Here is a 25,220-nt window from a genome sequence, read left to right as displayed (position 1 = left end):
TATCTTATTTATTAATGTCATAAAATTGTGCCCTACCCAAAATATATTTCAAGAAGATACCGTTTGAAAATAATGTAAAATATTCTTCATGATTATGATTTTATTGCCAAAAGTAATGTTAGAGTCCCTGTTACTGATAATTTTCATGACTTAAATTTTCAACATTTGGAGACAAAATTTTCTGATGTGTTTTAAAATCTTAAAGAATTTCAGTAGATTTTGACACATTTTTGTTAAAAGTATGAAAGTGTCACAGCTTTAGAAGAATTGGGAATAATTACCGATTGGTATTAGGGATGATAATTTTAATAGACAAATTTTAACTGAAACATTTGTTTTATTGATGACTAGGACTAAAAAGAATATTATAGTGGTAGAACCATTTCAAAACATCTGTTTTTAAAAACTTAACATGTTTGACAGAAGTCAGAATAGGGTAATTATAAACTTTGCCATTTTCTTATGTTTGCATCATTAGTATTTGCAAATCCTTGTTTCTTTGCAAGTATATTTTAAACTACTTATTCATTTTATGAGTGTTAGCCTGATTAATTCAGGTAAGATGCTCAAGTCAATTTAAGCAGGCAGATGTGAAAAAGGGAATATGCTGTGCCTTAACCATCTTGTAGGGACTTACTAGCACACTGTACATAACAGATGAACATCTGATAGTGGATCTGATGGGCACACCAATGTTGTTTTGTATGTTAAATAATAGTGGAAATTTTCAATTTAAATTAATTTTTTTTTTTTTTTGAGCGAGTTTCGCTCTTTTTGCCGAGTCTGGAGTGCAATGGCGCGTAGTTGCAGCTGACTGCAATGTCCGCCTCCTGAGTTCAAATGATTCTTCTGCCTCATCCTCCCAAGTAGCTGAGATTACAAGCATGTGCCACCATGCTGGGCTAATTTTCGTATTAGTAGTAGAGACGAGGTTCCACCATGTTGGCGAGGCTGGTCTCAAAATTCCAACTTCAGGTGATCTACCCGCCTCAGCCTCCTAAAGTGTTGGGATTAGAGGCATGAGCCTCTGTGCCCGGCCAATTGTAATTTTATATTAGAAATATATATGGTAGTTACAATACTTTCTTTCCAATGTTCCGATGGAAGCCACTGGTTGAAAGGATAGGTCCCAGTGTCAGCTGCCCAGTTGGCAGTTTTGGATAGAATATAAGCTCTATGAAGGCATGGATGAAGTATCCTTCATGGAAATTATGGTAATATTAGTATAGTCACTTGTTTAATGTTTTATAACTTTTTAACTCTTCCAACTTCAATTTCATCTATATCTTTCATAGCAGTCCGGTAAAGTAGTATCAGTTATAGATATCATTCCTACTTTCAGATGAAGTAATTGAGGCTCACTAGCTGTGACTTGCTCAAGGTTACATAAATGATAAGTGACAGAACTGGATTTAAAGGGAAGAGTCCACTTTACTAAACTGCCTCTGTCTTCTAGCCAAGTGTGTTATGTAAAGTAAGTATTCAAACACTGGCCAAGTATATTATTAATCAAGAAAACAACAGAACAGGTTTAAGCAATTTTTTCACTCTCCTCGGTGTCAAAAAGCAGTCAAGTAAAAGATCCAAGATAAATAACTTCAGTTCCCAAAAATAACTTCAATTCCAAAATTTCCCTATGACTACGTAGATCTAATTGGACAGCTGATAAAATGAGTGGGAAATTGAAGAAGGGGTATTTTGAGAATGTGTGGCAACTTAATGGTAATTTTGAAGAAGCAAATGGATAGTTATTGAATCATAATAGTTTTCTAAACTTAAATACTGGGGCTTGATAGTTCTTCAGATTTTAGGAAATTATCTATTTGTTGCAGTAGAAATTGGCATAAATGAATGGAAACTTAAATTATCTCATCTGTGCAAGGCAGTCTTCAGAGACTGATGTTTATATAAGTGAAAACCCTCAAAAAATTTTTGGCTGCATTTCAAGCTAGATAGCGGGGTCAAAACTTCAACTTCTTAATTGGTGATACAACGTCAGAAATCACAAAAGTATTTCACTGGAAAAATGACATACCCGAAAACATTCAAATCAAGAAAATCACAGGGGTACAGTGGATGGTCCTCCTTAAGGTACTGCACACTTGGCTTCCCCACTGGTAAATGCCTCTCTTCTACTAAATTGTTGTCGTGCAGAGTGGCATTGCAGCTCTGTCCTTTTACAGAATAATTTCAGGTTCTAAAAATGATACATAATTTCAGGTTATGAAGACTACAGAATAGTATAAAATAAAATTTTAAAAGGGAAAATAACTCCATCAATTTAATGGAATGTGTAGGGTTTAAGTTATAACAACAAAAACAAAGTTGTTTTTTAGGATTACTCATGTAAATACAGAGTGTCTATATTAAGAATTACTGGCTTTATGAATATTAAATAAGACTGGGCATGGTGGATCATGCCTGTAATCCCAGCGCTTTGGGAGTCCGAGGCAGACGAATCACCTGAGGTCAGGAGTTCAAGACCAACCTGGCCAACATGGGGAAACCCTGTCTGTACTAAAAATACAAAAATTAGCTGGGTGTGGTGATGCATGCCTGTAATCCCAGCTACTCAGGAGGCTGAGGCAGAATTGCTTGAACCTAGGAGATGGAGGTTGCAGTGAGCTGAGATCACGCCACTGCACTCCAGCCTGAGTGACAGAGCAAGACTCCATCTTGGGGAAAAAAAAAAAAAATTTAAGAAAACCACAGATGTAAGGATTTGCAATTAGAAAGCTGGAAGGGAAATTTTTGGAACTTTTGGGTCAACCTAAATTTACAGATAGGGAAGCAGCTTTGGAGATGAACATTTGCACTTCTGAAGTAATACTGTGATTTGGACTGTCGGGCATTGTGATATATTGGCATCACCACACCTCTGTTAATTATAAACTTAACTATTCTCAGTGCCTTGTTAATTGTTGAAATGGGACTTGACATTTGTTGTTCTTCCTTTTCTGTTATTCATTTATTCACTCATTCAGTAATTAATTACTTCCTAGTGCCAGACAGTTTTCTAGGTACTGAGTAAACAAAAATCCTGTTGTCACAGTTATGTTTTTGTGGAAAGAACATCCTGGTAGACTATCGTGAAAAATAAATGAGTTAGTATACATAAAACACAGCCCGTAAGATGGAGTCTGTAATTGTCATCCTTGCTTTATTTATTTATTTAGAGAATGGATCTGATTCTGTCATCCAGACTGGAGTTCAGTGGCTGGATCATTGCTCACTGTAACCTCAAAACACCTGGCCTCAAGTGATTCCCCCAACCTTGGGCTTCCAAAGTGCTAGGATTAAAGGCATGAGCCACTGTACCTGGCCATTGCCCCTGTTTTAAAGATGAGGAAACTGAAAGTACAGAGAGGAAAGTGACTTGCTCAGGATCACACAGCCAATGAGTGGCAGAGCAGTCTAGGCTGTCTAGGCCTGAAGGCATTATTCTTTCTTTCTGTTCTGCATGAAAAACCCTAGGCAGGAATGGTAAAAAGACTGAAAGAGCCAAAAAGACTGAAAAAGCCAAAATGACTGAAAGAGCCAAGGCAACATAGGTACCTGAATAGTGGGAAAACACCCATGAGGACTGCTAGAAATTTTAGGCAGCCCTTAAAAGGCCTTGGGCAACAATTTGAACCTGACTCATAAGTCAGTGAATCCTCTGCAACTGTTTTTTTTTTTTTTTTTTTTAAAGAATACAATGGGTAAAACAATGACCTTTGTAACATGTGAACCTGTATTTGAATCCTTTCTTCTCCATTTAATTTTGCAGAGTCACCTTCATTAGAAAGAAATTTTATCCCAAAGAGATTATCATGAGGCTCAAATAATATAGGTGCAAGCCGTTTGGGTTTTAAAAAAGCCTTTTCTGTCATTTCTGGGTATCTCCTGTCAATGATTTTAGTAATTGTTCACCTCTCTGGCTCTTTGTGAGAAGACAAATTGTAGGAAGAAGTCGTGGATGGCGTTGGGTAGAATGCTTAGTTCTAGTTCCACCACCTCCTTAGGTCTTTTTTTGTCCCCAAGACTATATCATTTCTGTGTTCTCTTGAACCTGTAAGATTTATGAGTAATCTGTACAATATTTATAAAGTATGAAATCTCTCCCATCGTGGCACAAAAGCAGTCATAGACAATGTATAAATGAATGGGCATGCTGTTCTCCAGTAAAACTATATTTATAGAAATAGGCAGCCTTCTCCAATTTTAGTTTGCTCACCCCTTTCCTATAGAACTCAGGTTTATCATATAAAATGTTACACATTATTCATTTGAATAAATTGTTTACATAATACTTTTTAAATTTGGACATTTTCTAGGACATTCTATTGTTTTTGTTTTTAACTTTTCTTATACTGCAGTGAATGTCTTCCTGTGTGTAGCATTTTGTTTGTGTATGTGTGGCAGTTTCTATAAAGTAGCTCTTAAGAACTTTGGAAACATTATCAGGTGACTGCCTCAAACAGCAGAGGTAGGAGGGAGCATCGGCCTAACCCTACCTGGCCTGCCTTACCAACATGCAACCAAGGAGAAGAGAACAGGATCAAGAGCCAGTGCCAGAGAGAAATACATAATATGGAGTTTAGGCTGCTTGCTATAAAGTTACCATGTTAGACTGTTTTTGATCTACCAAAATAGAAGTTTTATATAAGTTAGTGTAAAATTAATTTTATTAACCTTTTTATACAACACACCCTCTCATATTGCTGCCCAACAATGTCCTTGGTCTTTGTTTCCATGGTCTTTGTCTTGAGTAGGATTTTAGTAGGGACGTGAGTAGTTGGGAACTGAACTCATGCTAGTGAAGTCATTCTTCACCAGAAGTAGACATTTGGGCTTCAGAATATCGTGAATGACCAGCCGGGCACAGTGGCTCACACCTGTAATCCTAGCACTTTGGGAGGCTGAAGGAAGCAGATCATCTGAGGTAAGGAGTTTGAGACCAGCCTGGCCAACATGGTAAAACCCCATCTCTACTAAAAATACAAATATTAGCCAGGCCTGGTAGCACACGCCTGTAGTCCCAGCTACTCGGGAGGCTGAGGCAGGAGAATCGCTTGAACCCAGGAGGCGGAGGTTGCAGTGAGCCAAGATCTCACCAGTGCACTCCAGCCTGGGCAACAGAGTGAGACTCTGTCTCAAAAAAAGAGAATATCATGAATATCACCAAAGATAAAAGGAAGATGTGGATATGAGTAGCCCAGAGTAACTTTTCCTGTGCTATATAACATACTGAGTGGTGATTCCCAGGATTCAAGTCCAGATTTTCTGGATTCGAAAGCCATACATTTTTAACTCTTCCCCTAAGTATGATTTGAATTCAGAGAGTCAGATGCAATAAGGTAATTTTAACTTTAAGTGTAGTTTAGTCCACACATTTCTCTAAACTGGGTGTTGGCACACTATAAGCCTCTTTTTGTAAGTAAAGTTTTATTGGAATACAGCCTAGCTCATTCATTTATGTATTCCCTTTGCACTTTTTAGGTTGAGTAGTTGTGACTGAAGTCTTCTAGCCTGCAAGCCTAAAATGTTTACTATCTAGTCCTTCAAAAAGAAATTTGCCAACCTCTGCAAACAAGCGAAATAATGTGTATCAGAGTAGAGCAGGAGTCCACAAACTACAGCCTCTGGAGCCAAAACCACCCTACTGCCTGTTTTTGTAAATAAAAGTTTTATAGAAACATAGTAAGTCAGAGCCTGAAATTGTCTGTGCCCAAGTCTCTCCTCAGAAATTTAGCACAGCATTTTCCCTTTCTGTCTCCCACATGCTACACAGCCATTCTGGATCATGTGCCCCGCCTCCATGAGGAGATGTTCTAACATGAGGGTGACTAGGCTCTGGAGCCAAAGCATCTTAGTTCAAATCCTGGATCTGTTAAAAATAATAGTTATTTTTCAGTTCTAACACTGAAATAAGACAAAGGGCCATATGAGTGAAATGAAGTGTAAAGAATATATTTAACACTTAGGTTACTTTAGCTCCCTCATGATCAGAATATGCTAATAAATTGAGAGATTGACAGAAAAAATTGATTCTGTTTCACTGTGGCTCACACCTGTAATCCCAGCACTTTGGGAGGCCGAGGCCGGTGGATCACTTGTCTGGATTTCAAGACCAGTCTGGCCAACATGGTTAAACCCTGTCTCTACTAAAAAAATACAAAAATTAGCCAGGCGTGGTGGCGCGTGTCTTTAATCCCAGCTTCTTGGGAGGTTGAGGCAAGAGAATCGCTTGAACCTGGGAGGCGCAAGTTGCAGTGAGCCAAGATCACGCCACTGCACTCCAGCCTGGGCGACACAGCAAGACTCCGCTGCTGGGGAAAAAAAAAAAAAAAAAAAAGTTCATCATTTGTTCTTGTAGTTTTCTGGTGTGGACCTTGTCTCAGTGGAAAAGTATAGTGTGATAGACTGAGGAGAATTCTATTTCTGCCACTTAACAGCCCTGTTGCCTTGGTAAGAGCTCCTTATCTCTGAACTGAACTCCTTTTGTCCTTGGTAAAATGTGGTTACTATCATCTGCATCCTCATAGCCTTCTTGTAAGGATAATGTGAAGTCACTTTTGAAAAATGCCTTGAATGTGCCAGATGCTGTGTTTTTGTTGTTGTTGTTTGTTTTTGTTTTTGTTGTTTTTGTTTTTCCTTGGCCTTCATTCCTGAAGTGTTTTGTTATACACCTTTTGTTTGGTGGCCAAAAATGCTAACTACAGAAAAGTTTGTATCTCTTCTTTTTCTAGAATAATTCTTACAGTGTAACCTCTCAGGGTGAAGTTTTTGTTTTGATTGGCACAGGGTGAAAAGGGGCACATTTCCTGTGAATGAGAGCCATGGAAAATGGACCTGAAATTTGAAAACAGATTTTACTTGGTTTCCTTTTCCCTTATTTGTTTGCAGTATAAAGAAGAGGGCATCAAGGTGACCATTTACTGCAATGAGACAATGACTGGGTGGGTGCATGATGTGCTGGGCCGGAACTGGGCTTGTTTCACCGGAAAGAAGGTGGGAACTGCCTCTGAGAATGTGTATGTGAACACAGCACACCTTAAGAATTCTCAGGAAAAGTGAGTTGCTACAAGTGAGACATACGTTTAGTTTTGTTTTATAGTATGTGTGAATATGTGTGTACATTTTTGGAATTTTAATTTGATTATACAAAATGTCTTTGGCTTAGAAATATTTGCCATGCTATATAAAACCTTACTGAAAAAATAAACCAATATAATTGAGAGTATTTTTTCAAAGTATTCCAAAAGTAATGGACCAATGATTTCTTTAAGTGAAATCATGTAATGGACCACAGAATTGCAAATTACTAATAAAGAAAAGCCATTTTACTTGTTGCCATGTAATAAGGCCATGTCGCATAATACATGTAGATACATATATTTATGCTGCAACAAGTATAGGTGATACTAACTGGGCAACTTTTAAACAAGACCATAAATAACTGGAATCAAAGTTCTTAGTATTTATGCAGCCTGTTGGTTTGCTAGGGCTGCCATAACAAAGTACCACAGACTGGGTGGCTTCAGGAAGGTTGTTTTCTCACAGTTTTGGAGGCTAGAAGTCCAAGATCGAGGTGTTGTCAGGTTTGGTTTCTTCCAAGGCCACACTCCTTGGCTTGCAGATGTCTGCCTGCTTACCGGGTCCCTAAACAGTCTTTTCTGACTGTCCTAATCTCCTCTTCTTATAAGGACATTGGTCATATTGGATTGGGAGCTACCCATATGACCTAATTTTGCTTTAATTACCTCTTTAAAACTCTGTCTCCAAATACAGTCATATGGCTGCAATACAGGGGGTTAGAATTTCAACATACGACTTTTGGGGGGACACAATTCAGACTATAACCTGCAGTTAATGTTTACTGTTAAATGAAATCTGTAACTAACTGTGAACCACACAAACAGGAGATTTCAAATAAGACTTTATTAGTTGTGGAAGGAAGAGATGAAATGTTACCTTTTCTGTTTTATGTCGTTGTAAAAGCCACTAAAAATGTACATGTACAAATCATCCCAAGCCAGGCAACACTAGCAATGAATGACTGCAGCACAGAGGTAAGAGAGATGATTTAAAGGAGAATGAATTGTCTGCAAAAGTGCTGAACAAGATCTAGATTAATTCATCCCCTTCATTTTGAGTTTAGGTTTTAAATAGCTTTGTTTGGCTTGGTCCTAGAGCTATGCATTTCCTTTTAATTTGTTTACTTTGCACCCTACCATTTAGGATATGCTATGTACTATTGTACTCTATTTGATATTCCAAACATTGTCTCATTTAATGAAGAAGCTCCTAACCAGAGTGCTCAGCACCTACATTGCCTCACCTGTGAAATGAGCATGTGGGACTGAATTGCCTTTGAGGTCTCTTTCAACTCTTAATGATCTGTTATCCCAGAGTAAGATACATTATTTTTAATCTCGTTGATCTTAAACACCGAAAATAATATTATTTAAGACGGAGGATGCTATTTTGTCATTACTTTAATGCACATATCAACACACGAGGTTTTGCTAGATGTTACGATAAAGCAAGGGAAACAGCAGGCTACTGCTCCTCAAATATCTACAGTCAATGAAGTATTGACTCTCATTGGGGAAAATATCTTAAAAGTATTTTATTTACAATTTAAAATATATTATTTTGCCTAAAGAAACAATGAAACAACAATAACTTGTTTTTGTTATTGTGTTAGTGTAGTCATACATATGATACAGTTTTATAATCTGCTTGATGAAGGTACCTCTCTGGTTTTTTCACACTTTGCAACAAGTGGGAAAGACAAAAACATTAAAACATTATCAACCTGGTTGCACGTTTTTCTGATTATTTTCAGTACTCTCAGGTTCTTAGACCATATCAAAATTCTCTCTCTACACACATGATTTATAACAGAAAGGAAAGTTTGCAGTATGCCTAAAATGTTACTCAGGTTAATTATATCTTGCTTTGCATAGTTGAATGTTTATAGAAGTCTCAGATAGTGAGTCACTCTGAAACCACAAACTCTTTTTTAATAATAATAATATGGTGAGTTCTGTAATTCATAGCATCTAGCACACAGGTATGATAAATGTTTGAATTAAGTGAATAATCAACTCCCTGAATTTTTCTGCTTTGTAAATATGCTCTTTGTGTGTTATGTCTATTTACATAAGTATCCAAGCATTTGGCACAAGGTAAACAAATGTGGCTCAGATTTTAATGTTATTGTGAATCACCTGGGGATCTTGTTAAAAGAAGAAATGCAGATTCTGATTCAGGTGATCTGCACTGAGCACCTAAAGTATGCATTTCTAACAAACTTCCAGGTGTTGCTGCTGATACTGGTTCAAGAACTAAATTCTGAGTAACAAGTATAAGCCAAACGTCCATAAAGTATAATTTATTTTTGCATCATATGGTTATAATGCTTGCATGTTGTATATATGTTGCATACAGGTTTTGCTGTTCTCTTTTTTCATATTAAAAAGGTTATAAAGGTACACTGTAGAAACTGTAGGGGATAGGGGAAAGCTGGGCATCTCATGCCACCACTCAGCGGTAACCATGTTTGACATTTAAAAAAATGCATTTATAGTGTGTGTGCGCGTGTATGTGTGTGTGTGAGTGTGTGTGCACATACATATGTATGTATATATTATGCATACACATTAATATGCATATATACATATATTACTGTCCAAAAGTTGATAAATTGATTATGATTATGTATAAACTTTGGTTTCTTCTTATATTTAATATAGTTGTGAGCACTCTTCCATATCATTAAATAACTTTCTAGACATTTTTAATGAATATATTATATAGAAAATGAAATATTAATCGGTTCCTTATCCTTGAATATTTATTTCAGTTATTTACAATCTATTAGTAGTTTAAAAGTACTTCATGGAAAATCCTTATACATGCATCTTAGTTAACTTGAACTTTTATTTTTAGAGAAGACATGCCAGGCTCTTCTAGGCTATTGATACATATTGCCAATTACCTTCCTGAAAGATTGTACCACTTTCCACTTAAGCACAGAGTGTGATGCCTGTTTTAATTACTCTATTTACATCAGTAAGGACTGTATCTGAAATGATCTCATTTTGGGGGCAGGTATTCTAATAGGCTCTACAAATATGACCACAACTTTGTGAAAGCTATCAATGCCATTCAGAAGTCTTGGACTGCAACTACATACATGGAATATGAGACTCTTACCCTGGGAGATATGATTAAGAGAAGTGGTGGCCACAGTCGAAAAATCCCAAGGTAATAAAGCACACATTTTATCATTAATAAAAATATGAATGCTGAATACCATCCTCCCTCCTAACCAGTCCTACTGGTGTTGCTCGCCGTTTTATTGGTCGTCCCAGTTGTAACTTTTTATGTGATCTGTTAACAATCTTTCTCTCCTATTGATACATGTTCTATCACTTTCCAAGTCCTATTTATGAGTTTTTCTTTCACATGTCTGTTGTTTCCATTGCCCCCTTTCCATTTTCTACACTCTGGCATGGAGCTTTGTCCTGTTTCCCTCATGCTGTGGATTAGCCTCCTGCCTGTAACCGCCTGAGGGGTTCTTCCTGCTTGCCGCATAAGGAAAGACCATGGCAATGTAGTAGGGAAAGAGCTTGAGAGATACTAGGCTGGCCACGCCACGTGGGGGATGGAGTTCATATTCAAATTATCTTGTCCAAAGCTCATAGGTAGGAGATGGAATTGAGTGAAGTAGGAAATATTAAAGCAGATATTATAGTCTGGCTGCCTGATTTTCACTAGCGGTTTTGTATATAAATTAGTTCTGTTCTAAGAATCCAGTGACATAATAGAAACTCTCAAAGATTCTTAGCTTGTGATATAGGGAGTCTGTGAAACTGCTGAAATTACAGACAACATTTATTGTTTATGAGCATTTCTGAATCTAGAGCTTTCACTAGATTTGTAAAGAATGTGGGCCAAAAGATTAAGAGCCAATCATGTGTCTTTTACTCAAAATGTTTGTAATTCTCACCTTTTTATCCCCCAAACTCCTTTTTCTCTCTCTCCATTTTCACAGTGTTACTGGAAAGGGGTCCTGATCCAGACCCCAAGAAAGGGCTGTTGGATCTTGTGTAGGAAAGAATTTAGGGCGAGTCCTCAGTGCAAAGTGAAAGCAAGTTTATTAAGAAAGTAAAGGAATAAAAGAATGGCTACTCCATAGACAGAGCAGCCCTGAGGGTAGCTGGTTGTCCATTTTTATGGTTATTTCTTGATTATATGCTAAGCAAGGGATGGATTATTCATGCCTCCCCTTTTTAGACCATATAGGATAACTTCCTGACATTGTCATGGCATTCTTTTTTTTTTTTTTTTTTTTTTTTTTTTTTTTTTCAGAGTCTTACTGTGTTGCCCAGGCTGGAGTGCAGTGGAGCAGTCTCGGCTCACTGCAACCTCCGCCTCCTGGGTTTAAATCATTCTCTTGCCTCAGCCTCCCAAGTAGCTGGGATCACAGGCGTGATCAACCAATGTTTGTATTTTTAGTTGAGACAGAGTTTCGCCATGTTGACCAGGCTGATCTCAAACTCCTGACCTCAGGAGTTCCTCACTCCACCCACCTCGGCCTCCCAAAGTGCTGAGATTACAGATGTGAGCCACCGCGCCTGGTCTGTCATGGCATTCTTAAACTGTCTAGCACTGGTGGGAGTGTAGCAGTGAGGAAGACCAGAGGTCACTCTCATCGCCCTCTTGGTGTTGGTGGGTTTTAGCTGGCTTCTTTACTGCAACCTGTTCTGTCAGCAAGGTCTTTATGACCTATATCTTGTGCTGACCTCCTATCTCATTCTATGACTTAGAATACCTTAACTGTCTGGGAATGCAGCCCAGTAGGTATCAGCCTCATCTTACCCAGCTCCTATTCAAGATGGAGTTGTTCTGGTTCAAACACCTTTGACAACAACATTAAGCCTCAGTTTTCACATTGTTTTTGTTTTGTGTGTGCAATGATGGGCAAATCTCTACCTTATGGGATGGTAGAAAAAAGGAACTTAATATTGAAATGACTGTTTTGTGCCAGATAATTGCTTTAAACTGTATCAGCATCTTATTTAGTCCTGTTGATGACATGGATGTTATCTTCATAACAGCTGCCATTTTATTAAGGACTTACCAGAAAAAGGCACTGTTCTGAGCACTTGTTACCCATCATTACATTCAATTTTCGTAACAACCCTTTGAGGTAAGCATGATTATAACCACTTAAATAGAAGTTAACTGTAGTTTCGTATTGTTAGGTTCCTTGCCAAATGTTACACAGATAGTAAGTGATAAAATCATATGCCCTGAAATTACATTGCACTGCCAAACTTAAATTTCTTTTTTATCCTTTATATTCTTAGGTTTAAACAAGGCAACTAGTTAACACATACTGGATTTTGTCCACAGTTCCTGGCTCATAACTCCCATAGGCCTTGTTACTTTCTTTTAATGTGGGGGCACATTAGGCCTCAGAAAACAGAATCTCTCTCTCTCTCTCTTCTTCCGCCCTTCTCTCACCTGCCCAGGGCAGCACTCTAATCTTCCCCTGCCTTTCTGATCTTGGGTCATAGGACTTTCATTTCCAAAGATGTCCTGTGTCATACCCTAAAGGAAAGAATGCTGCAGAGAGAGGCTAAGAAGAATCTGAACAGACAGGTCTGGCTGTGTTTACATCATACCCTTTTTGTCCAATCACATCTCTACATGGTTGTCAATTGTGCCTATTCAGTGTAGTCTCCATATAAGGCTCACAAAGACAGGGTGCAGAGAGTTTCCAGATAACTGAACACGTGGAAGTTCCTGGAGGGTGCTGTGCTCAGGGAGGGCATGGAAGCTGTGTGCCCCTTCCCTCATACCTTGCCCTACTCATTTCTTCATCTGTTTCATTTGTAGTATCTTTTATAATAAACCAATAAACATTGGTTAGTATTTCTCTGCGTTCTGTGAGCCACTCTAGCAAAGTAATTGAACCCAAGAAGGGTGTCATAGCATCCCCACATTATAGCTGGTTGGTCAGAAGCACAGGTAAACAACCTAGGGCTTTCAATTGGCATTGGAAGTAGGGGGCTGTTTTGTGGGACGGAGCCCTCAACCTGTGAGATCTGGTGCCATCTCCAGGTACACAGTGTCAAAACTGGATTGGGGGACACCCAGCTAGTACCCACTGTGAAAATGGTTGCTTGCTTGATATGTGGGGAGAAACCCACATGCATTTGATCACAGAATTCTTTTGTGTTGATAGTTGATAGTGTTCAGTGAGAGATTAAAAAAAAAAACTGAGTTTCTTCTTCAACATACTCTCTCAATGTGAAACCACAGAAACTATTTCTATTCAAAGATGGAAATAGTTTGCATCTTAGTTTTTAGTTATATATCTTAGAAGAAATGTCCAAGCTTTGTTTTTTCTCTCACCCCATATATAAAGTTACCTATGAGGCATAGATTTTTATGATCCTTGATTATTTAGACTTTGTCCAGGTTGTATGTTTTATAGCATTACTGTAACTTCTTTCTATTTGTTATAGTAATTTTTGTATGCATTATTTCTCTTAACATTGTCTTCCATATTGTTAATGACCATCCCATATTTATCTCTGTATCATGTATATCTTCAACCAATGTGACTGGTTTAGGAGAAAAAAAATTAGTGAACAATTAACTAGCATTTCTCTAGTCTATACAATTGTCAGGGTTACAGTTGCTATTCTTGAAGAAATCATTGTTGTTTTTCTCTTGGTTTCCTCTCAGTTCCATTTTGTCATGTATTCTTAACCTGTGTTATATATAAGAGAAGTTGTGACAGACAGGACCAGTTGTGAATAGATGCAGAGGGTATGAAGTAGCCCAGAAAGAATCTTTGCCATTGACTAAATTTTAGCCTAGTAAAAAACATCTGGTAACCACTGAAAAACTAGAACAGTGTGATATGACAATGCCCAGTTGAATAAGAAATTCAAGTAGTTTGTAGTAACAAAAAATAATTGTTACCACATTGTGACTGTAGTGCCCTCACAAAAAATTTGAAGGAGCAGAGAGAGAGAGGAAGTGAGTTTTCGCTGGGGGCTGGTGAGGGGAGGCTACTTTATGAGCAGTTTTTAAAATTAGAAGTTAGGGAAAAACTCTTAGGGGAGTTTTAAGTGGTGAGTAACAGGTGCTTGAGGTTACAGGAGCAGCAGCATAAAGACGTAGAACAGAGAGGCCATTTGGCAGTCTTCGGGAAACTCCGAGAAGTCGAATGTGTCTAACGCTGTGGTGTGTTTCTCTCTCTCTCTCTCTCTCTCTCTCTCTGTCTCTGTATGTGTGAAATCGCTAATATAGAGAAGCTGTTAGAACAATTTCTCACTTCCCAAAAATGTCTGTTCATTCATGGGCCTAGGCACCTCTCCTTTGTGTGTCTTACAGCCCAACACTATCATATAAGGTGTGGTTCTATAATGAAACAGTTTTATCTGTTGCTTACGGAGCTAGTCAGCCTATGTTATGTTTATATTACTGGTTGAGGGTGTCCAGGTTCTTGGCGTTTTGAACAAAGAATTGGACAAAATGTACAAATGAAGCAAGGAAAGAATGAAGCAACAAAAGCAGAGATTTGTTGAAAATGAAAGCACACTCCACAGGATGGGAGTGGGCCTAAGTAAATGACTCAAGGCCCTCGTTACAGAATTTTCTGGGGTTTCAATACCCTCTAGAGGTTTTCCATTGGTTACCTGGTATATGCCCTATGTAAGTGAAGAGGGTGGAGTATACTTACAAAGTCATTTACTAGGTATGAGCCCTGTGTTAATGGAGAGGATGTTACTCCTGGGGGTTGTGGCCTGTGTAAATGCAGAGGATGAAGTGAAGTTACAAAGCGGTTCACATTCCTGCCACTGCTGAAGTGTTGCCATTTTATTTAGTTCTAGGAAGTCAGCATGAATTGGCCTTATGTTCCCTGCCTCCAGACCCTATTCTCCTGCCTCACATAGACCTTGTTTTTCCTTTGCCAACTTCACTTCTTTTACAGCCACCCCACTACCAATGTGTCTGTCTCCTAAGTCAAACATCAGTGATTCCTCTGTTTTTTCTAAACCCTTCTTATATCTTCTACTTCTCATCTCTTTCTTGGTCAAAAATCTTTCAAAAGTGAGTAAGAATGCAGCTATTCAGGCAAACTAAAAATAACATCATAGTGATACACAAAACCAGTGTGATTTCACAAGGGAAAATTATCAATACTAGATACTGAAAAAGAAACAGTGAATGAAAGCCATTTACAGAACTCTGTTGTATAATTGACACATTGAATCACTCACAGAACAAGTGCTCTTTGGGTCTGAATCTAGATCCTAGCTAGTCTGGTAGCTGAAATCATAGAATTGTAATAGAGTTTAGAAAATCATCCTCAAATGAAAGATTATATGTTGATATCAAATGTGTATTTCCTTTCTAGGCCCAAACCTGCCCCACTTACTGCTGAAATACAGCAAAAGATTTTGCATTTGCCAACATCTTGGGACTGGAGAAATGTTCACGGTATCAATTTTGTCAGTCCTGTTCGAAACCAAGGTAAAAAAGAATTCTAAGTTTTTTATTAATTTGTTCTGAACTATTTATTGAACATTTGCTCTGTGATGGATTTTGGGGATACCTAGATGGAATGGGCATGATCCCCTTATTATAGAAATAGAAAATAGATGGCCTATGAATTATTCTTTCCTTTTATATCCATAGCAGACTTTGGTTAAAAATTTTCTTTTCAACTGAGCTTAGCATTTCCTCAGTGCTTTTCTCAATATATTTTCCAGGTAGCTAGTGACAATCAGAGTGATATGTAAGACAAACTCATTTGCCCTCCTAGTAGGAAAGATTCTAGTAGAAGCAAAGAATTGTATGCCATTCTGCAAGTGGTTTGTTGGAATCTTTGTTTTCTATCTGTCCCTCTATTCCCCCACCCCCATTAATTTAGTCATTAATTACTACATGAACCCATAAAATAAATCCTTAAATTATTCTCCTGGTAGACTTTTTGAGCTGTGTAAGGACCTTTCAATTCACTTTACATTAAAATATGACATGTGATGGTAAGTATTAACCCAGCTTCCTGAGTGATGGCGTGAGGGCAGAGCTCAGGTTCATGAAAATATTCCTATCATTGAATTTTACCAGTTATTTTCAGAAATTTGATAACATTTGATTTCATAACATGTCCTCTAACTGCACTTGATAGCAAATTATCTTTTTATCCTGAGTTGTAGCCCACAGTGACTTGGAGAATCTATGCAATACTCAAGTGTATTACTTCTAAGCTCATTTTGAAGATAATACTACCCATGACTGATTTGTTACTATAAAATAGGTTTAGTATTTGCTATCTGGAAACATTCTGATTAGTGTCTCCTGGGAGGATTATAAATTTATAGTACCCAAAGATAAACTGTTGTTTCCCTTTCATAAAATTCTAGTGATAATCAGTCTCTGCCATGTCTTATTTTCATCACTTGCCCTTCAAGCTCCCATCTCACTGAATTCTTGCAGTGTTCTGAATGTTGAGAGTCCCAAGTAGGTCTTATAACAGCCAGTGAGCAACATTTCTCTTCTTCATCAGACACCAAGGGTCTCATCTCTTTGCTTTTCTACCAGTTATTCTAGGCTCTTCAGCTCTAAAGAAAGTATAGGTCCTGAAATCTTTCCCTACCTTCTCAGTTTCCTGGGAAGGCTTCCTTGGAAAGTGGGATTGGAAATAAGATAAATTTGAACATAATCGAGAAATGAATGCAAAGTGAAATTGAAGGGTCCATGTTAAGAGATTGCAAGTTACGCTATCACCAACTAGATTTTTTATGTCTATTTGAGAGGATTAATTAATAGTGCATATCATGTGTTGACTTGATCATTGAGGTCCTGGCACATGGTTAGCATTGCTATAATGTGAGCTACTGATATTACAGTGTTGCTTCTTGTGTTGTTACTGGAACATCTAAAATGTGTTAGGATTTTTTTTAATGGCAGAGAAAATAAGGACTAATATGACATAGTCCTTGTTCTGGTGATTTACAGTTTAGCAAGACATACAAGCAAAACATTAAAATATGATAACTACTTTAATAGAGCATTTTTTAAATTCACTGGCAACATAAGAGATGGTAGAAAAGTTTAGCAAACCCTTCCCAAAAGATATGATTGACAAGTTATATGAGATAATAATTCAGGTAAAGGAAATTAGACTTTCTAAAGCCAAATTATTTGACATTGGTTTTCATATACCTTGGTAAAAGCTATTATTTTCTCCAATGTTCTTTATTCTCTGACTGTTATAAATAAGATTTGTACAGAGAAATGGCAATTTCAAAACAGAGGGCTTTGATGGATTAATTGCTTTTGAATTGATCCCTCATCTACAGTATCTTGTCAGGTACTTGAGAAAATAATGTACTTAGAGGTTCCTCTTTTGACTTTCTTTTGGTATTCTATACTGTAAGTTGGGGAAAAAAGTATTTTCTCTTCCTGCTAATTGGGCTACTTGAAAATTCCCACCAACTTTGCCAATACCAGTGTTCTGTATAACCCAGATTTCAGAATTAGCTGCAATTAAGGGAATTCACAGCTTTTCTCTAGTCAGAGAGCAAATTGAAATTAAAGAAAAAAGAAATAGTGGGAGGACAAATGGGGTCTTACCTTTACACTTGGAAACAGATTTAAGAACAAGCCTTATAGCTAGATTTATTAATACTTTGAGGTATGAGAGGGAAGAGAAGCTTAGAAATAGGGCAGAATGGGCTTTCTTTGTTCTTCTCCCAGCTATACTGTTTTTATTTATTTTTGTATTTTTAAGAGAGAAGGGAAGTGTCTCTCCTGGGTCATATTAACTAGGAAATACAGAGTGTTTTCATAATGCATGAAGTCTAGTCCATTTAAGTCTTTTTTCAAAATGCTGTTTATACTATTTGAGCAGGAAGGCAGAGACCTTAAACTGCTCCACCCAATTCATTTTACACAAAAGATTAAAAAAAAACAGTGTCAAAAGGTCAAGCGCACAGTGTTGCACAACCAATGAGAGGCAAAATAAGAGAAGAGGGAAAAAAAAAAAAAAAAAGAATCCTGACTCCTGACTCCTAGTGCAGCATGTTCTTCACTGGTGGAAGGTACTGCTGAATATAGTTATACCATATGAAAATAACACTGTCTATCTGAGATTGTAGAAATTTGATTACTGCAGAGCTCTGGCTAGGCTAGAATCACTTCTTATTCTTTATTGCATTGCAGTATTCTTAAGAGATAAATGGTTCTTTTAGAATCAGATTGGCCTTGGCTGTTGAAATGAGGCATTAATTCCCTTGGTAGCTGACACATTCTTACAAGTCAGGGGCCTGATGAAGGTTATCTTTTTCCCTTGTTCCTGTGATTACTCTGTAAATAGAACACATTCGGAGCCCTTGAATGCACTTGTGGCCTGTCCCTCCCACAGTGATCGATGGTTAGATAATGCGAATTTAATGACCAGTACTGAGAGAGATTATTTCCATGGCTGCTATGGGCCGAGAAAGCTGGACAGTCAGAAAGGGACCCTTTCCAGACTCTCCTGGGATGTGTTATTTCTTTGACATTGGTTTCCTTTCATGAGGCGCCAAGGTGTATTTGTAAGTTGTCCAGTATTGTACAACTAATGAGGGGCAAAACAAGAAAGCAGGAAAAAAAAAAAAACAAAAAACAAAACACACAAGAATCCTCACTCCTAGTTCAGTGTGTTCTTCACTGTTGGAAGGTACTGCTGAACATAGTTATATGTTCAGTGTGCAATGTACAATGTTGACATTCTATCATTTGAAGGATGGGTCCTATAGATAGTATCATCTGCATGGTTTTGAAAACAAAAGATACAAGCTAATTTTGCTCTGTCTAGTGACTACGAGACAGGGAGAGAAAACCTGAACATTGGTTAAAGTAGACATGGACCCATAAATTGAAAAGGACACTAATCCTGCCTTAGGAGACAGTAAGGCACTTGTCCCTGCTATCTATTAGCTGTGTGTCCTTGGACAGCTCATTGCTTCTTTCTGAGCCACCTTTACATGTTATCAAGTGAGCAGATTGTACACTAGATGAATTCACAGGGCCTTCTTCCAAGTGCTTTTCTAATCTTCATAATTTAGATAATCTCTCAGTAGGAAAACAGTGTATAGTATGGTTAATCTGAGATTTTTAGGGGGAGAATTTTAGGGAACATCAGAAATGGCAGTAGTTAAAAGGAAACAGGGCTCAGACTGACTTCTGTCTATAACTTCACGTGGTAGAAGGAATGAGAGTTCTCTCTGGAGCTTTTTGTATTAGGTCACTAATCCCAAAGGCCCCACCTCCTAAGACCATCACTTTGGGGATTGGGGTTTTAACATGATTTTGGAGGGACATAAACCTTCATCTCATTGCATTAGAGGTATTTGAAAGCTCAGCTCACATGTATTCCTCCACAGTTTTCTCCCAACCTGATGGCTTTTAATGTTGCAGACATAAATCCTTTCATCATTATCAAGAATATTGCCAAAAGCTTCTCAGAAATTATGAGGAGATTTTTTAGTTTCTAAAATATTCTCAAAGACAATCCCATGTACTAATGTTTGCCTTTTGATGAAAAATGATGAAATCTTAATGATTGCCTTCATAAGCTCAACAATGCTTGTTAGTTGAGTCTTCTTCTTGTGCTGATTCTTATAAATAACAACATTCAGTATAAACATTAATGTATGTGATTCACTAAGGTTTCTGTATGATTTTTTGTGAGGCTTCAGATGGCTCCTGGATTATGTATCTTTTTTTCATCTCCAGCATCCTGTGGCAGCTGCTACTCATTTGCTTCTGTGGGTATGCTAGAAGCGAGAATCCGTATACTAACCAACAATTCTCAGACCCCAATCCTGAGCCCTCAGGAGGTCGTGTCTTGCAGCCAGTATGCTCAAGGTAAGTGTTGTATTTCAGACACCATTTATGAGCTATTTACCTGTGTGGAGCTGGCTGTTGTTGGCAAAGGCAAAAGGATGGTGCAGTAAAGAGAGCACAGTGTCTATAGTCAGAAAACCTGGGTGCAAGTCTGGCCCTGTAACTTATTAATGGATGGTTTCTCATGGAATTCACTGTACCATCCACCAAAATGTCAATAGTTACTATATATTGAGTGAGCGCTGCCTCTTACATATATTGCCTAACAATGCTCAAAACTCTGAGAAGTAGTAAGTATAATCCCTATCTATGGACGGGGAACAGGAACAAAGAAATTTTTCTAATCATTTGAAGGTCTCACAGCTTTTAGCACTGGAGTTTCACTTCTAATTATCATCTCCAAAACCCAACTTTTTTTAAAACCATACTTACACTGGTTTCTCTCTGGGAGAATTTTAAAATTCTGTACTTAGGGCTGGGCGCAGTGGCTCATGCCTATAACCCCAGCACTTTGGGAGACTGAGATGGGTGAATCTCTTGAGTCCTGGAGTTTGAGACCAGCCTGGGCAACATGGCAAAACCCCGTCTGTATTAAAAATACAAAAAATTAGCTGGGCTTGGTGGCGTGCACTTGAGAATCACTTGAGCCCGGGAGGTCAAGGCTGCAGTGAGCTGATATCATGCCACTCTACTCCAGTTATGAAAAAAAAAAAAAAATTAATTCTGTACTTAGGCTTTCAGATCAGGCTGTATGTGATGTATGTCAAAAACACAGCTATAATTGATTGAGGGAACAACATTACCATTTTAAAGGTTTATGCTGTCAAGCCCAGATTTGGCCACTAGGAATTTCCCAGCTCACCATTGAAACTGCTGATGAGTGATTATTTGCCAGTGAGCCTTTCATTCTTTCTAAAATACGTAATACTAGTTGTGACTTGTAGGCTATAGGGGCTATAGTATATAAGACAGTCTTTATCCTCATGAAGCTTACAGTTAAGTGAGAGATAGAGATTAAATAATTATAACAGTGTGAAGAACAGTGAAGAAAAAGTACAGAGTTATGGATATATATAATAGGGTCAGGACTACAAGAGGAAGGTAGGAAAGACATTTCAGCCAGAGGTTGTCAGGGAAAAGACTTGCTTGAGAAAGAGCCGAGCTGTGGGGTCTGGCTGCTTAGCAATGACCATAATACATAACTTTTGCTATTTTTACATGAAGTAACTAATTTAACCCTATGAGGAAAGTACTACTATCATCTAGATTTTACAGGTAAGTAAGCAGAGATACAGAAAAGTTATACTCTTCACACAGCTTTGGCTTTAAACCTATGTAGGCTTCAGAGCCTCCCCACTTAACCACTTTGCTATTGCTACATCCATGTTAGTTGCTAAGTAGATATCTGTTAAGTAGAAGGGGGATGAAAGGATAGTTAGCTAGCTGGAAAATGGATGGGTGAATGAAGTGACGCTTAAGCTAAGGACAACTTTCAGGGTAACATGCAAAGAATAATGGAGCAAAAAAGAAAAAAATAGAAAATGGGATAATCCTTTTTCAGCTAAGGGGTAACCATGTGTGTTGTTCATCTTCAGGCTGTGAAGGCGGCTTCCCATACCTCACTGCAGGAAAGTACGCCCAAGATTTTGGGCTGGTGGAAGAAGCTTGCTTCCCTTACACAGGCACTGATTCTCCATGCAAAATGAAGGAAGACTGCTTTCGTTATTATTCCTCTGAGTACCACTATGTGGGAGGTTTCTATGGAGGCTGCAATGAAGCCCTGATGAAGCTTGAGTTGGTCTATCATGGGCCCTTGGCAGTTGCTTTTGAAGTCTATGATGACTTCCTCCACTACCAAAATGGGATCTACCACCACACTGGTCTAAGAGACCCTTTCAACCCCTTTGAGCTGACTAATCACGCTGTTCTGCTTGTGGGCTATGGCACTGACTCAGCCTCTGGGATGGATTACTGGATTGTTAAAAACAGCTGGGGCACCAGCTGGGGTGAAGATGGCTACTTCCGGATCCGCAGAGGAACAGATGAGTGTGCAATTGAGAGCATAGCAGTGGCAGCCACACCAATTCCTAAATTGTAGGGTACGCCTCCCAGTATTTCATAATGATCTGCATCAGTTGTAAAAGGGAATTGATATATTCACAGACTGGAGACTTTCAGCAGCAATTTCAGAAGCTTACAAATAGATTCCTATGAAGATTTTTGTCTTTAGAATTAAAACTGCCCTCAATTTTAATATACCTTTCAATCACCCACTGGCTACTTTTTTCTAAGTATTCAATTAAGTGGGAATATTCTGGAAGAGGGTCAGCTATGAAGTAATAGAGTTTGTTTAATCATTTGTAATTCAAACAGATGCTATATTTTTTAAAATCAATGTGAAAACATAGACTTATTTTTTAATTGTACCAATCACAAGAAAATAATGTCAATAATTATCAAAACTTTCAAAATAAATGCTCATATTTTTAAAATAAAGTTTTAAAAATAACTGCATTATAGAGTTTATGTTTACTTCAGTGAATTTTTATCATTGACTCAGTAAGATTCACTTATGTTACCTATGTAAGCACTTAAGAAGAAAAAAAGTTTGAAGATATTTCAATTAAAATCAAAAGTATGAACCTTTATGACAGGGGATATACTCAGATAATGCCTAGTGAATCCTAAGATTATCCTTGATTATTTGATGAGTCAGAGACCTCAGAGGAAAAAAATAAGAGTTTTGACAAAATCTGGATATTGGTGAAATTATTCTATGGTGTGTATCTTGTATTTGGGAGTATTGGTTAGTTTTCAGTAGGTGAGCAATAATAGCTTAATGAGTGAAATACTAGCAGCTTAGATTTAAATAGATTTTTGGAATCTCCCAGAGATATTTCACAGTGGATATGAAACCTCTATGCTAAGTAACATATGCCTTCTCTTAGAAATTATGTGACAGGAGAATAAGGCAGTCAGAGCTCTGAAACATGAACATGGACCACAGCCTTATCGAACTGGAAAGGACCATAAAGATCATGTAATTTAACCTCTTTGCACAGAGACTCAACTTAGAGGGCAAGTGATGTGTCTAAGGTCACATAGCTGGCAAGTGATGGAGTCATGCTTAAAACCTAAATCTTCGAAACCGAGTTCTCCTTGAGCACCTTCAAGCACTGAATCTCAGCATTTCCCACCAGAGTATCTGCAATCACCAGGGATACTAGCTGCATACTTGGAAATTTCACCTTAACATTCTGAGTTTCAGAGTTTTGTGCGAAACCCACGTATTTTCTGCATTAAAATTCACTACAATGATGTTTTTACCCTCCTTGAACTCCAGTAGGGCTCCAGGAGTATGCACCATTTAAAGTTTGGCTTCCTGGACCTCCTGGCATGCTGCCACATACCTTTGATCTTTTCACCACATGGTGGCACAGAAACAGCACTGGAAGGCACAGCCAGGGTCGGAATCATTGGAAGGCTTCCAAGGAGATGAGATACACTTTCTTTTTATTGTTACTGATTGAATGTAATTTCCATCCTATTTTGTGCCCAGCCTCACTGCTATGTGAACATATAAACAGATTTTTAAATCAAGCATAAATATTTTTTTTCACTAAAATTCATGAAGTTCATCTGTCAGTTTAACAAGCACAATTCTATTTAACATGTAAGCATGAATTTATTCTCTAGTTTTCCAGTTGGACAGCAGTCGGCTGACACATAGGAACAACTCAAAATGTTGTAGAGTGCCTGTGATTTTGCACTATTTTATGAGGGCCCTGACTGGCTCTTAAGTAAATAAATTCATTGCTGGTGTCATTCATTAAATACTTTAGGAAATATTAAATGGCTAAATATTGGTGTGAACCTAACTGTCATGGAAGTCAGAACATACAACATGTTTACTTGAGGACAAGCAATGATTTGAAGAGACCCTAAGTTTTCAGAGATTATGAGAGGGATTGCCCAGAATAAGAACTTAAGATAGACTACATTTCAACTTGGATTTATCTTCTGTCGAAGTCTGCTTTTCCTGTTTCTCTACAACAGAAAGATCGTTTATATCATCCATGTTGCAGATTTCATCAAATACAGTGACTAAATGGAACATTAGGGTTTCACAAACCATGCAATTAGACTGTTAAGCTGTACAAAAAGCAGTTGGTGTCAGTATCTAGAACTTTTTATATCGATGTTTAATAGAACACATACTCAGAGTCTTTTAACAAATGGAGCTCTAGAAAAAAAAATGAGATGGGAACTCTGGCTAACCTCCCCAAAGACATTCCCAGAAAATCTACAAGGATTATCTACATGGATGATGCCACAGGTCACAAAGAAGAAAAATAATATTTAGCCAGGCAGTCTGACACAAGTATAATATTGATTCTGGAGCCATAGTGCTTGGATAAGTGTTCTGGCTATGTATCTTATTAGCCATGAAACCTTAGGCAGTTTCCTTATCCTACCTGTTCTTTTCTTTTCTTTCTTTCCTTCCTTCCTTCCTTCTTCCTTTCCTTCCTTCCTGCTTCCTTTCCTTTCCCTTCCTTCCTTCTCCTTCCTTCTTTTTTTTCTTTTCTTTTCTGTAAAAATAGAGAAAATCGCATCGGTATCTCTCACTGTCTGAATTTTTGACTTTTTTTTTGATTCATGCTCACTGCAGCCTCAACCTCTTGGGCTCAAGCCATCCTCCCACCTCAGCCTCCCGTGTCCCTGGGACTACAGGTGCATGCCACCATACCTAGCTAATGAAGTTGTCCTCTCTAAACCATTGCTATTGCAACAAAGGAACTAAATGTATTTGTATTTGCATTTTTAACAGCATTACTTGCTATCTAAGCTCAGGCCCTTCGTCATTCCAAATGGAGGTGCTAAAGATAATTAAAGACAATGCAGTTTCCCTGATCATACAAACTTGCTCACAGAACTCAGGAACTGAATAGATTTGGATAGTAAGGAATATGTATACCTACTTCATAGAGTTCTCTGAGGGTTAAATGCTTTATATATATGCAAAGTATGTAGAACAGTGCTTGGCATGTGGTAAGGAGTAAATAAATATTAGTATTTTTCTGAACTCAAATTGTAAAATAATATTTTGCTATGAGGAAGCAGCTAAGATGTATTCTATAAATAAGCTCTACAACGAGAGGATAGAGAAAGGCTTATGAGGGTTTTTTGTTTGTTTTTTGTTTTGTTTTTTTAAGGGAGAAAATAACCTACAGAGGAACACTAGCACAAGCAAAAAGCTTTATGAATTAGGCATATGGTTTAAATTTCATTTTTACTATACAATTTTT

General features: G+C 37.8%; 1 protein-coding gene across 2 annotated transcripts in view; it reads left to right on the top strand.

The window, feature by feature from the left end:
- The window catches only part of CTSC (cathepsin C), a 40,468-nt gene extending 18,040 nt beyond the window's left edge, over positions 1-22,428 (top strand). Inside the window, exons 3-7 of one of the 2 annotated variants that reach the window (XM_045371215.2) lie at positions 6,889-7,055; positions 10,102-10,257; positions 15,434-15,549; positions 19,804-19,935; positions 21,510-22,428. In XM_045371215.2, coding sequence (XP_045227150.2) covers positions 6,889-7,055; positions 10,102-10,257; positions 15,434-15,549; positions 19,804-19,935; positions 21,510-22,012 — 1,074 coding nt within the window. In that variant the 3' untranslated portion in view covers positions 22,013-22,428. The remainder of the gene's footprint in view (positions 1-6,888; positions 7,056-10,101; positions 10,258-15,433; positions 15,550-19,803; positions 19,936-21,509) is intronic. The other variant, XM_074015058.1, reaches the window with a different exon arrangement.
- The last annotated feature ends 2,792 nt before the right edge of the window (positions 22,429-25,220 follow it).

This window comes from Macaca fascicularis, chromosome 14, assembly GCF_037993035.2.
Source record: "Macaca fascicularis isolate 582-1 chromosome 14, T2T-MFA8v1.1".
NCBI classification, from domain to species: domain Eukaryota; kingdom Metazoa; phylum Chordata; class Mammalia; order Primates; family Cercopithecidae; genus Macaca; species Macaca fascicularis.
This window is presented reverse-complemented; position numbering and strand designations above follow the sequence as displayed.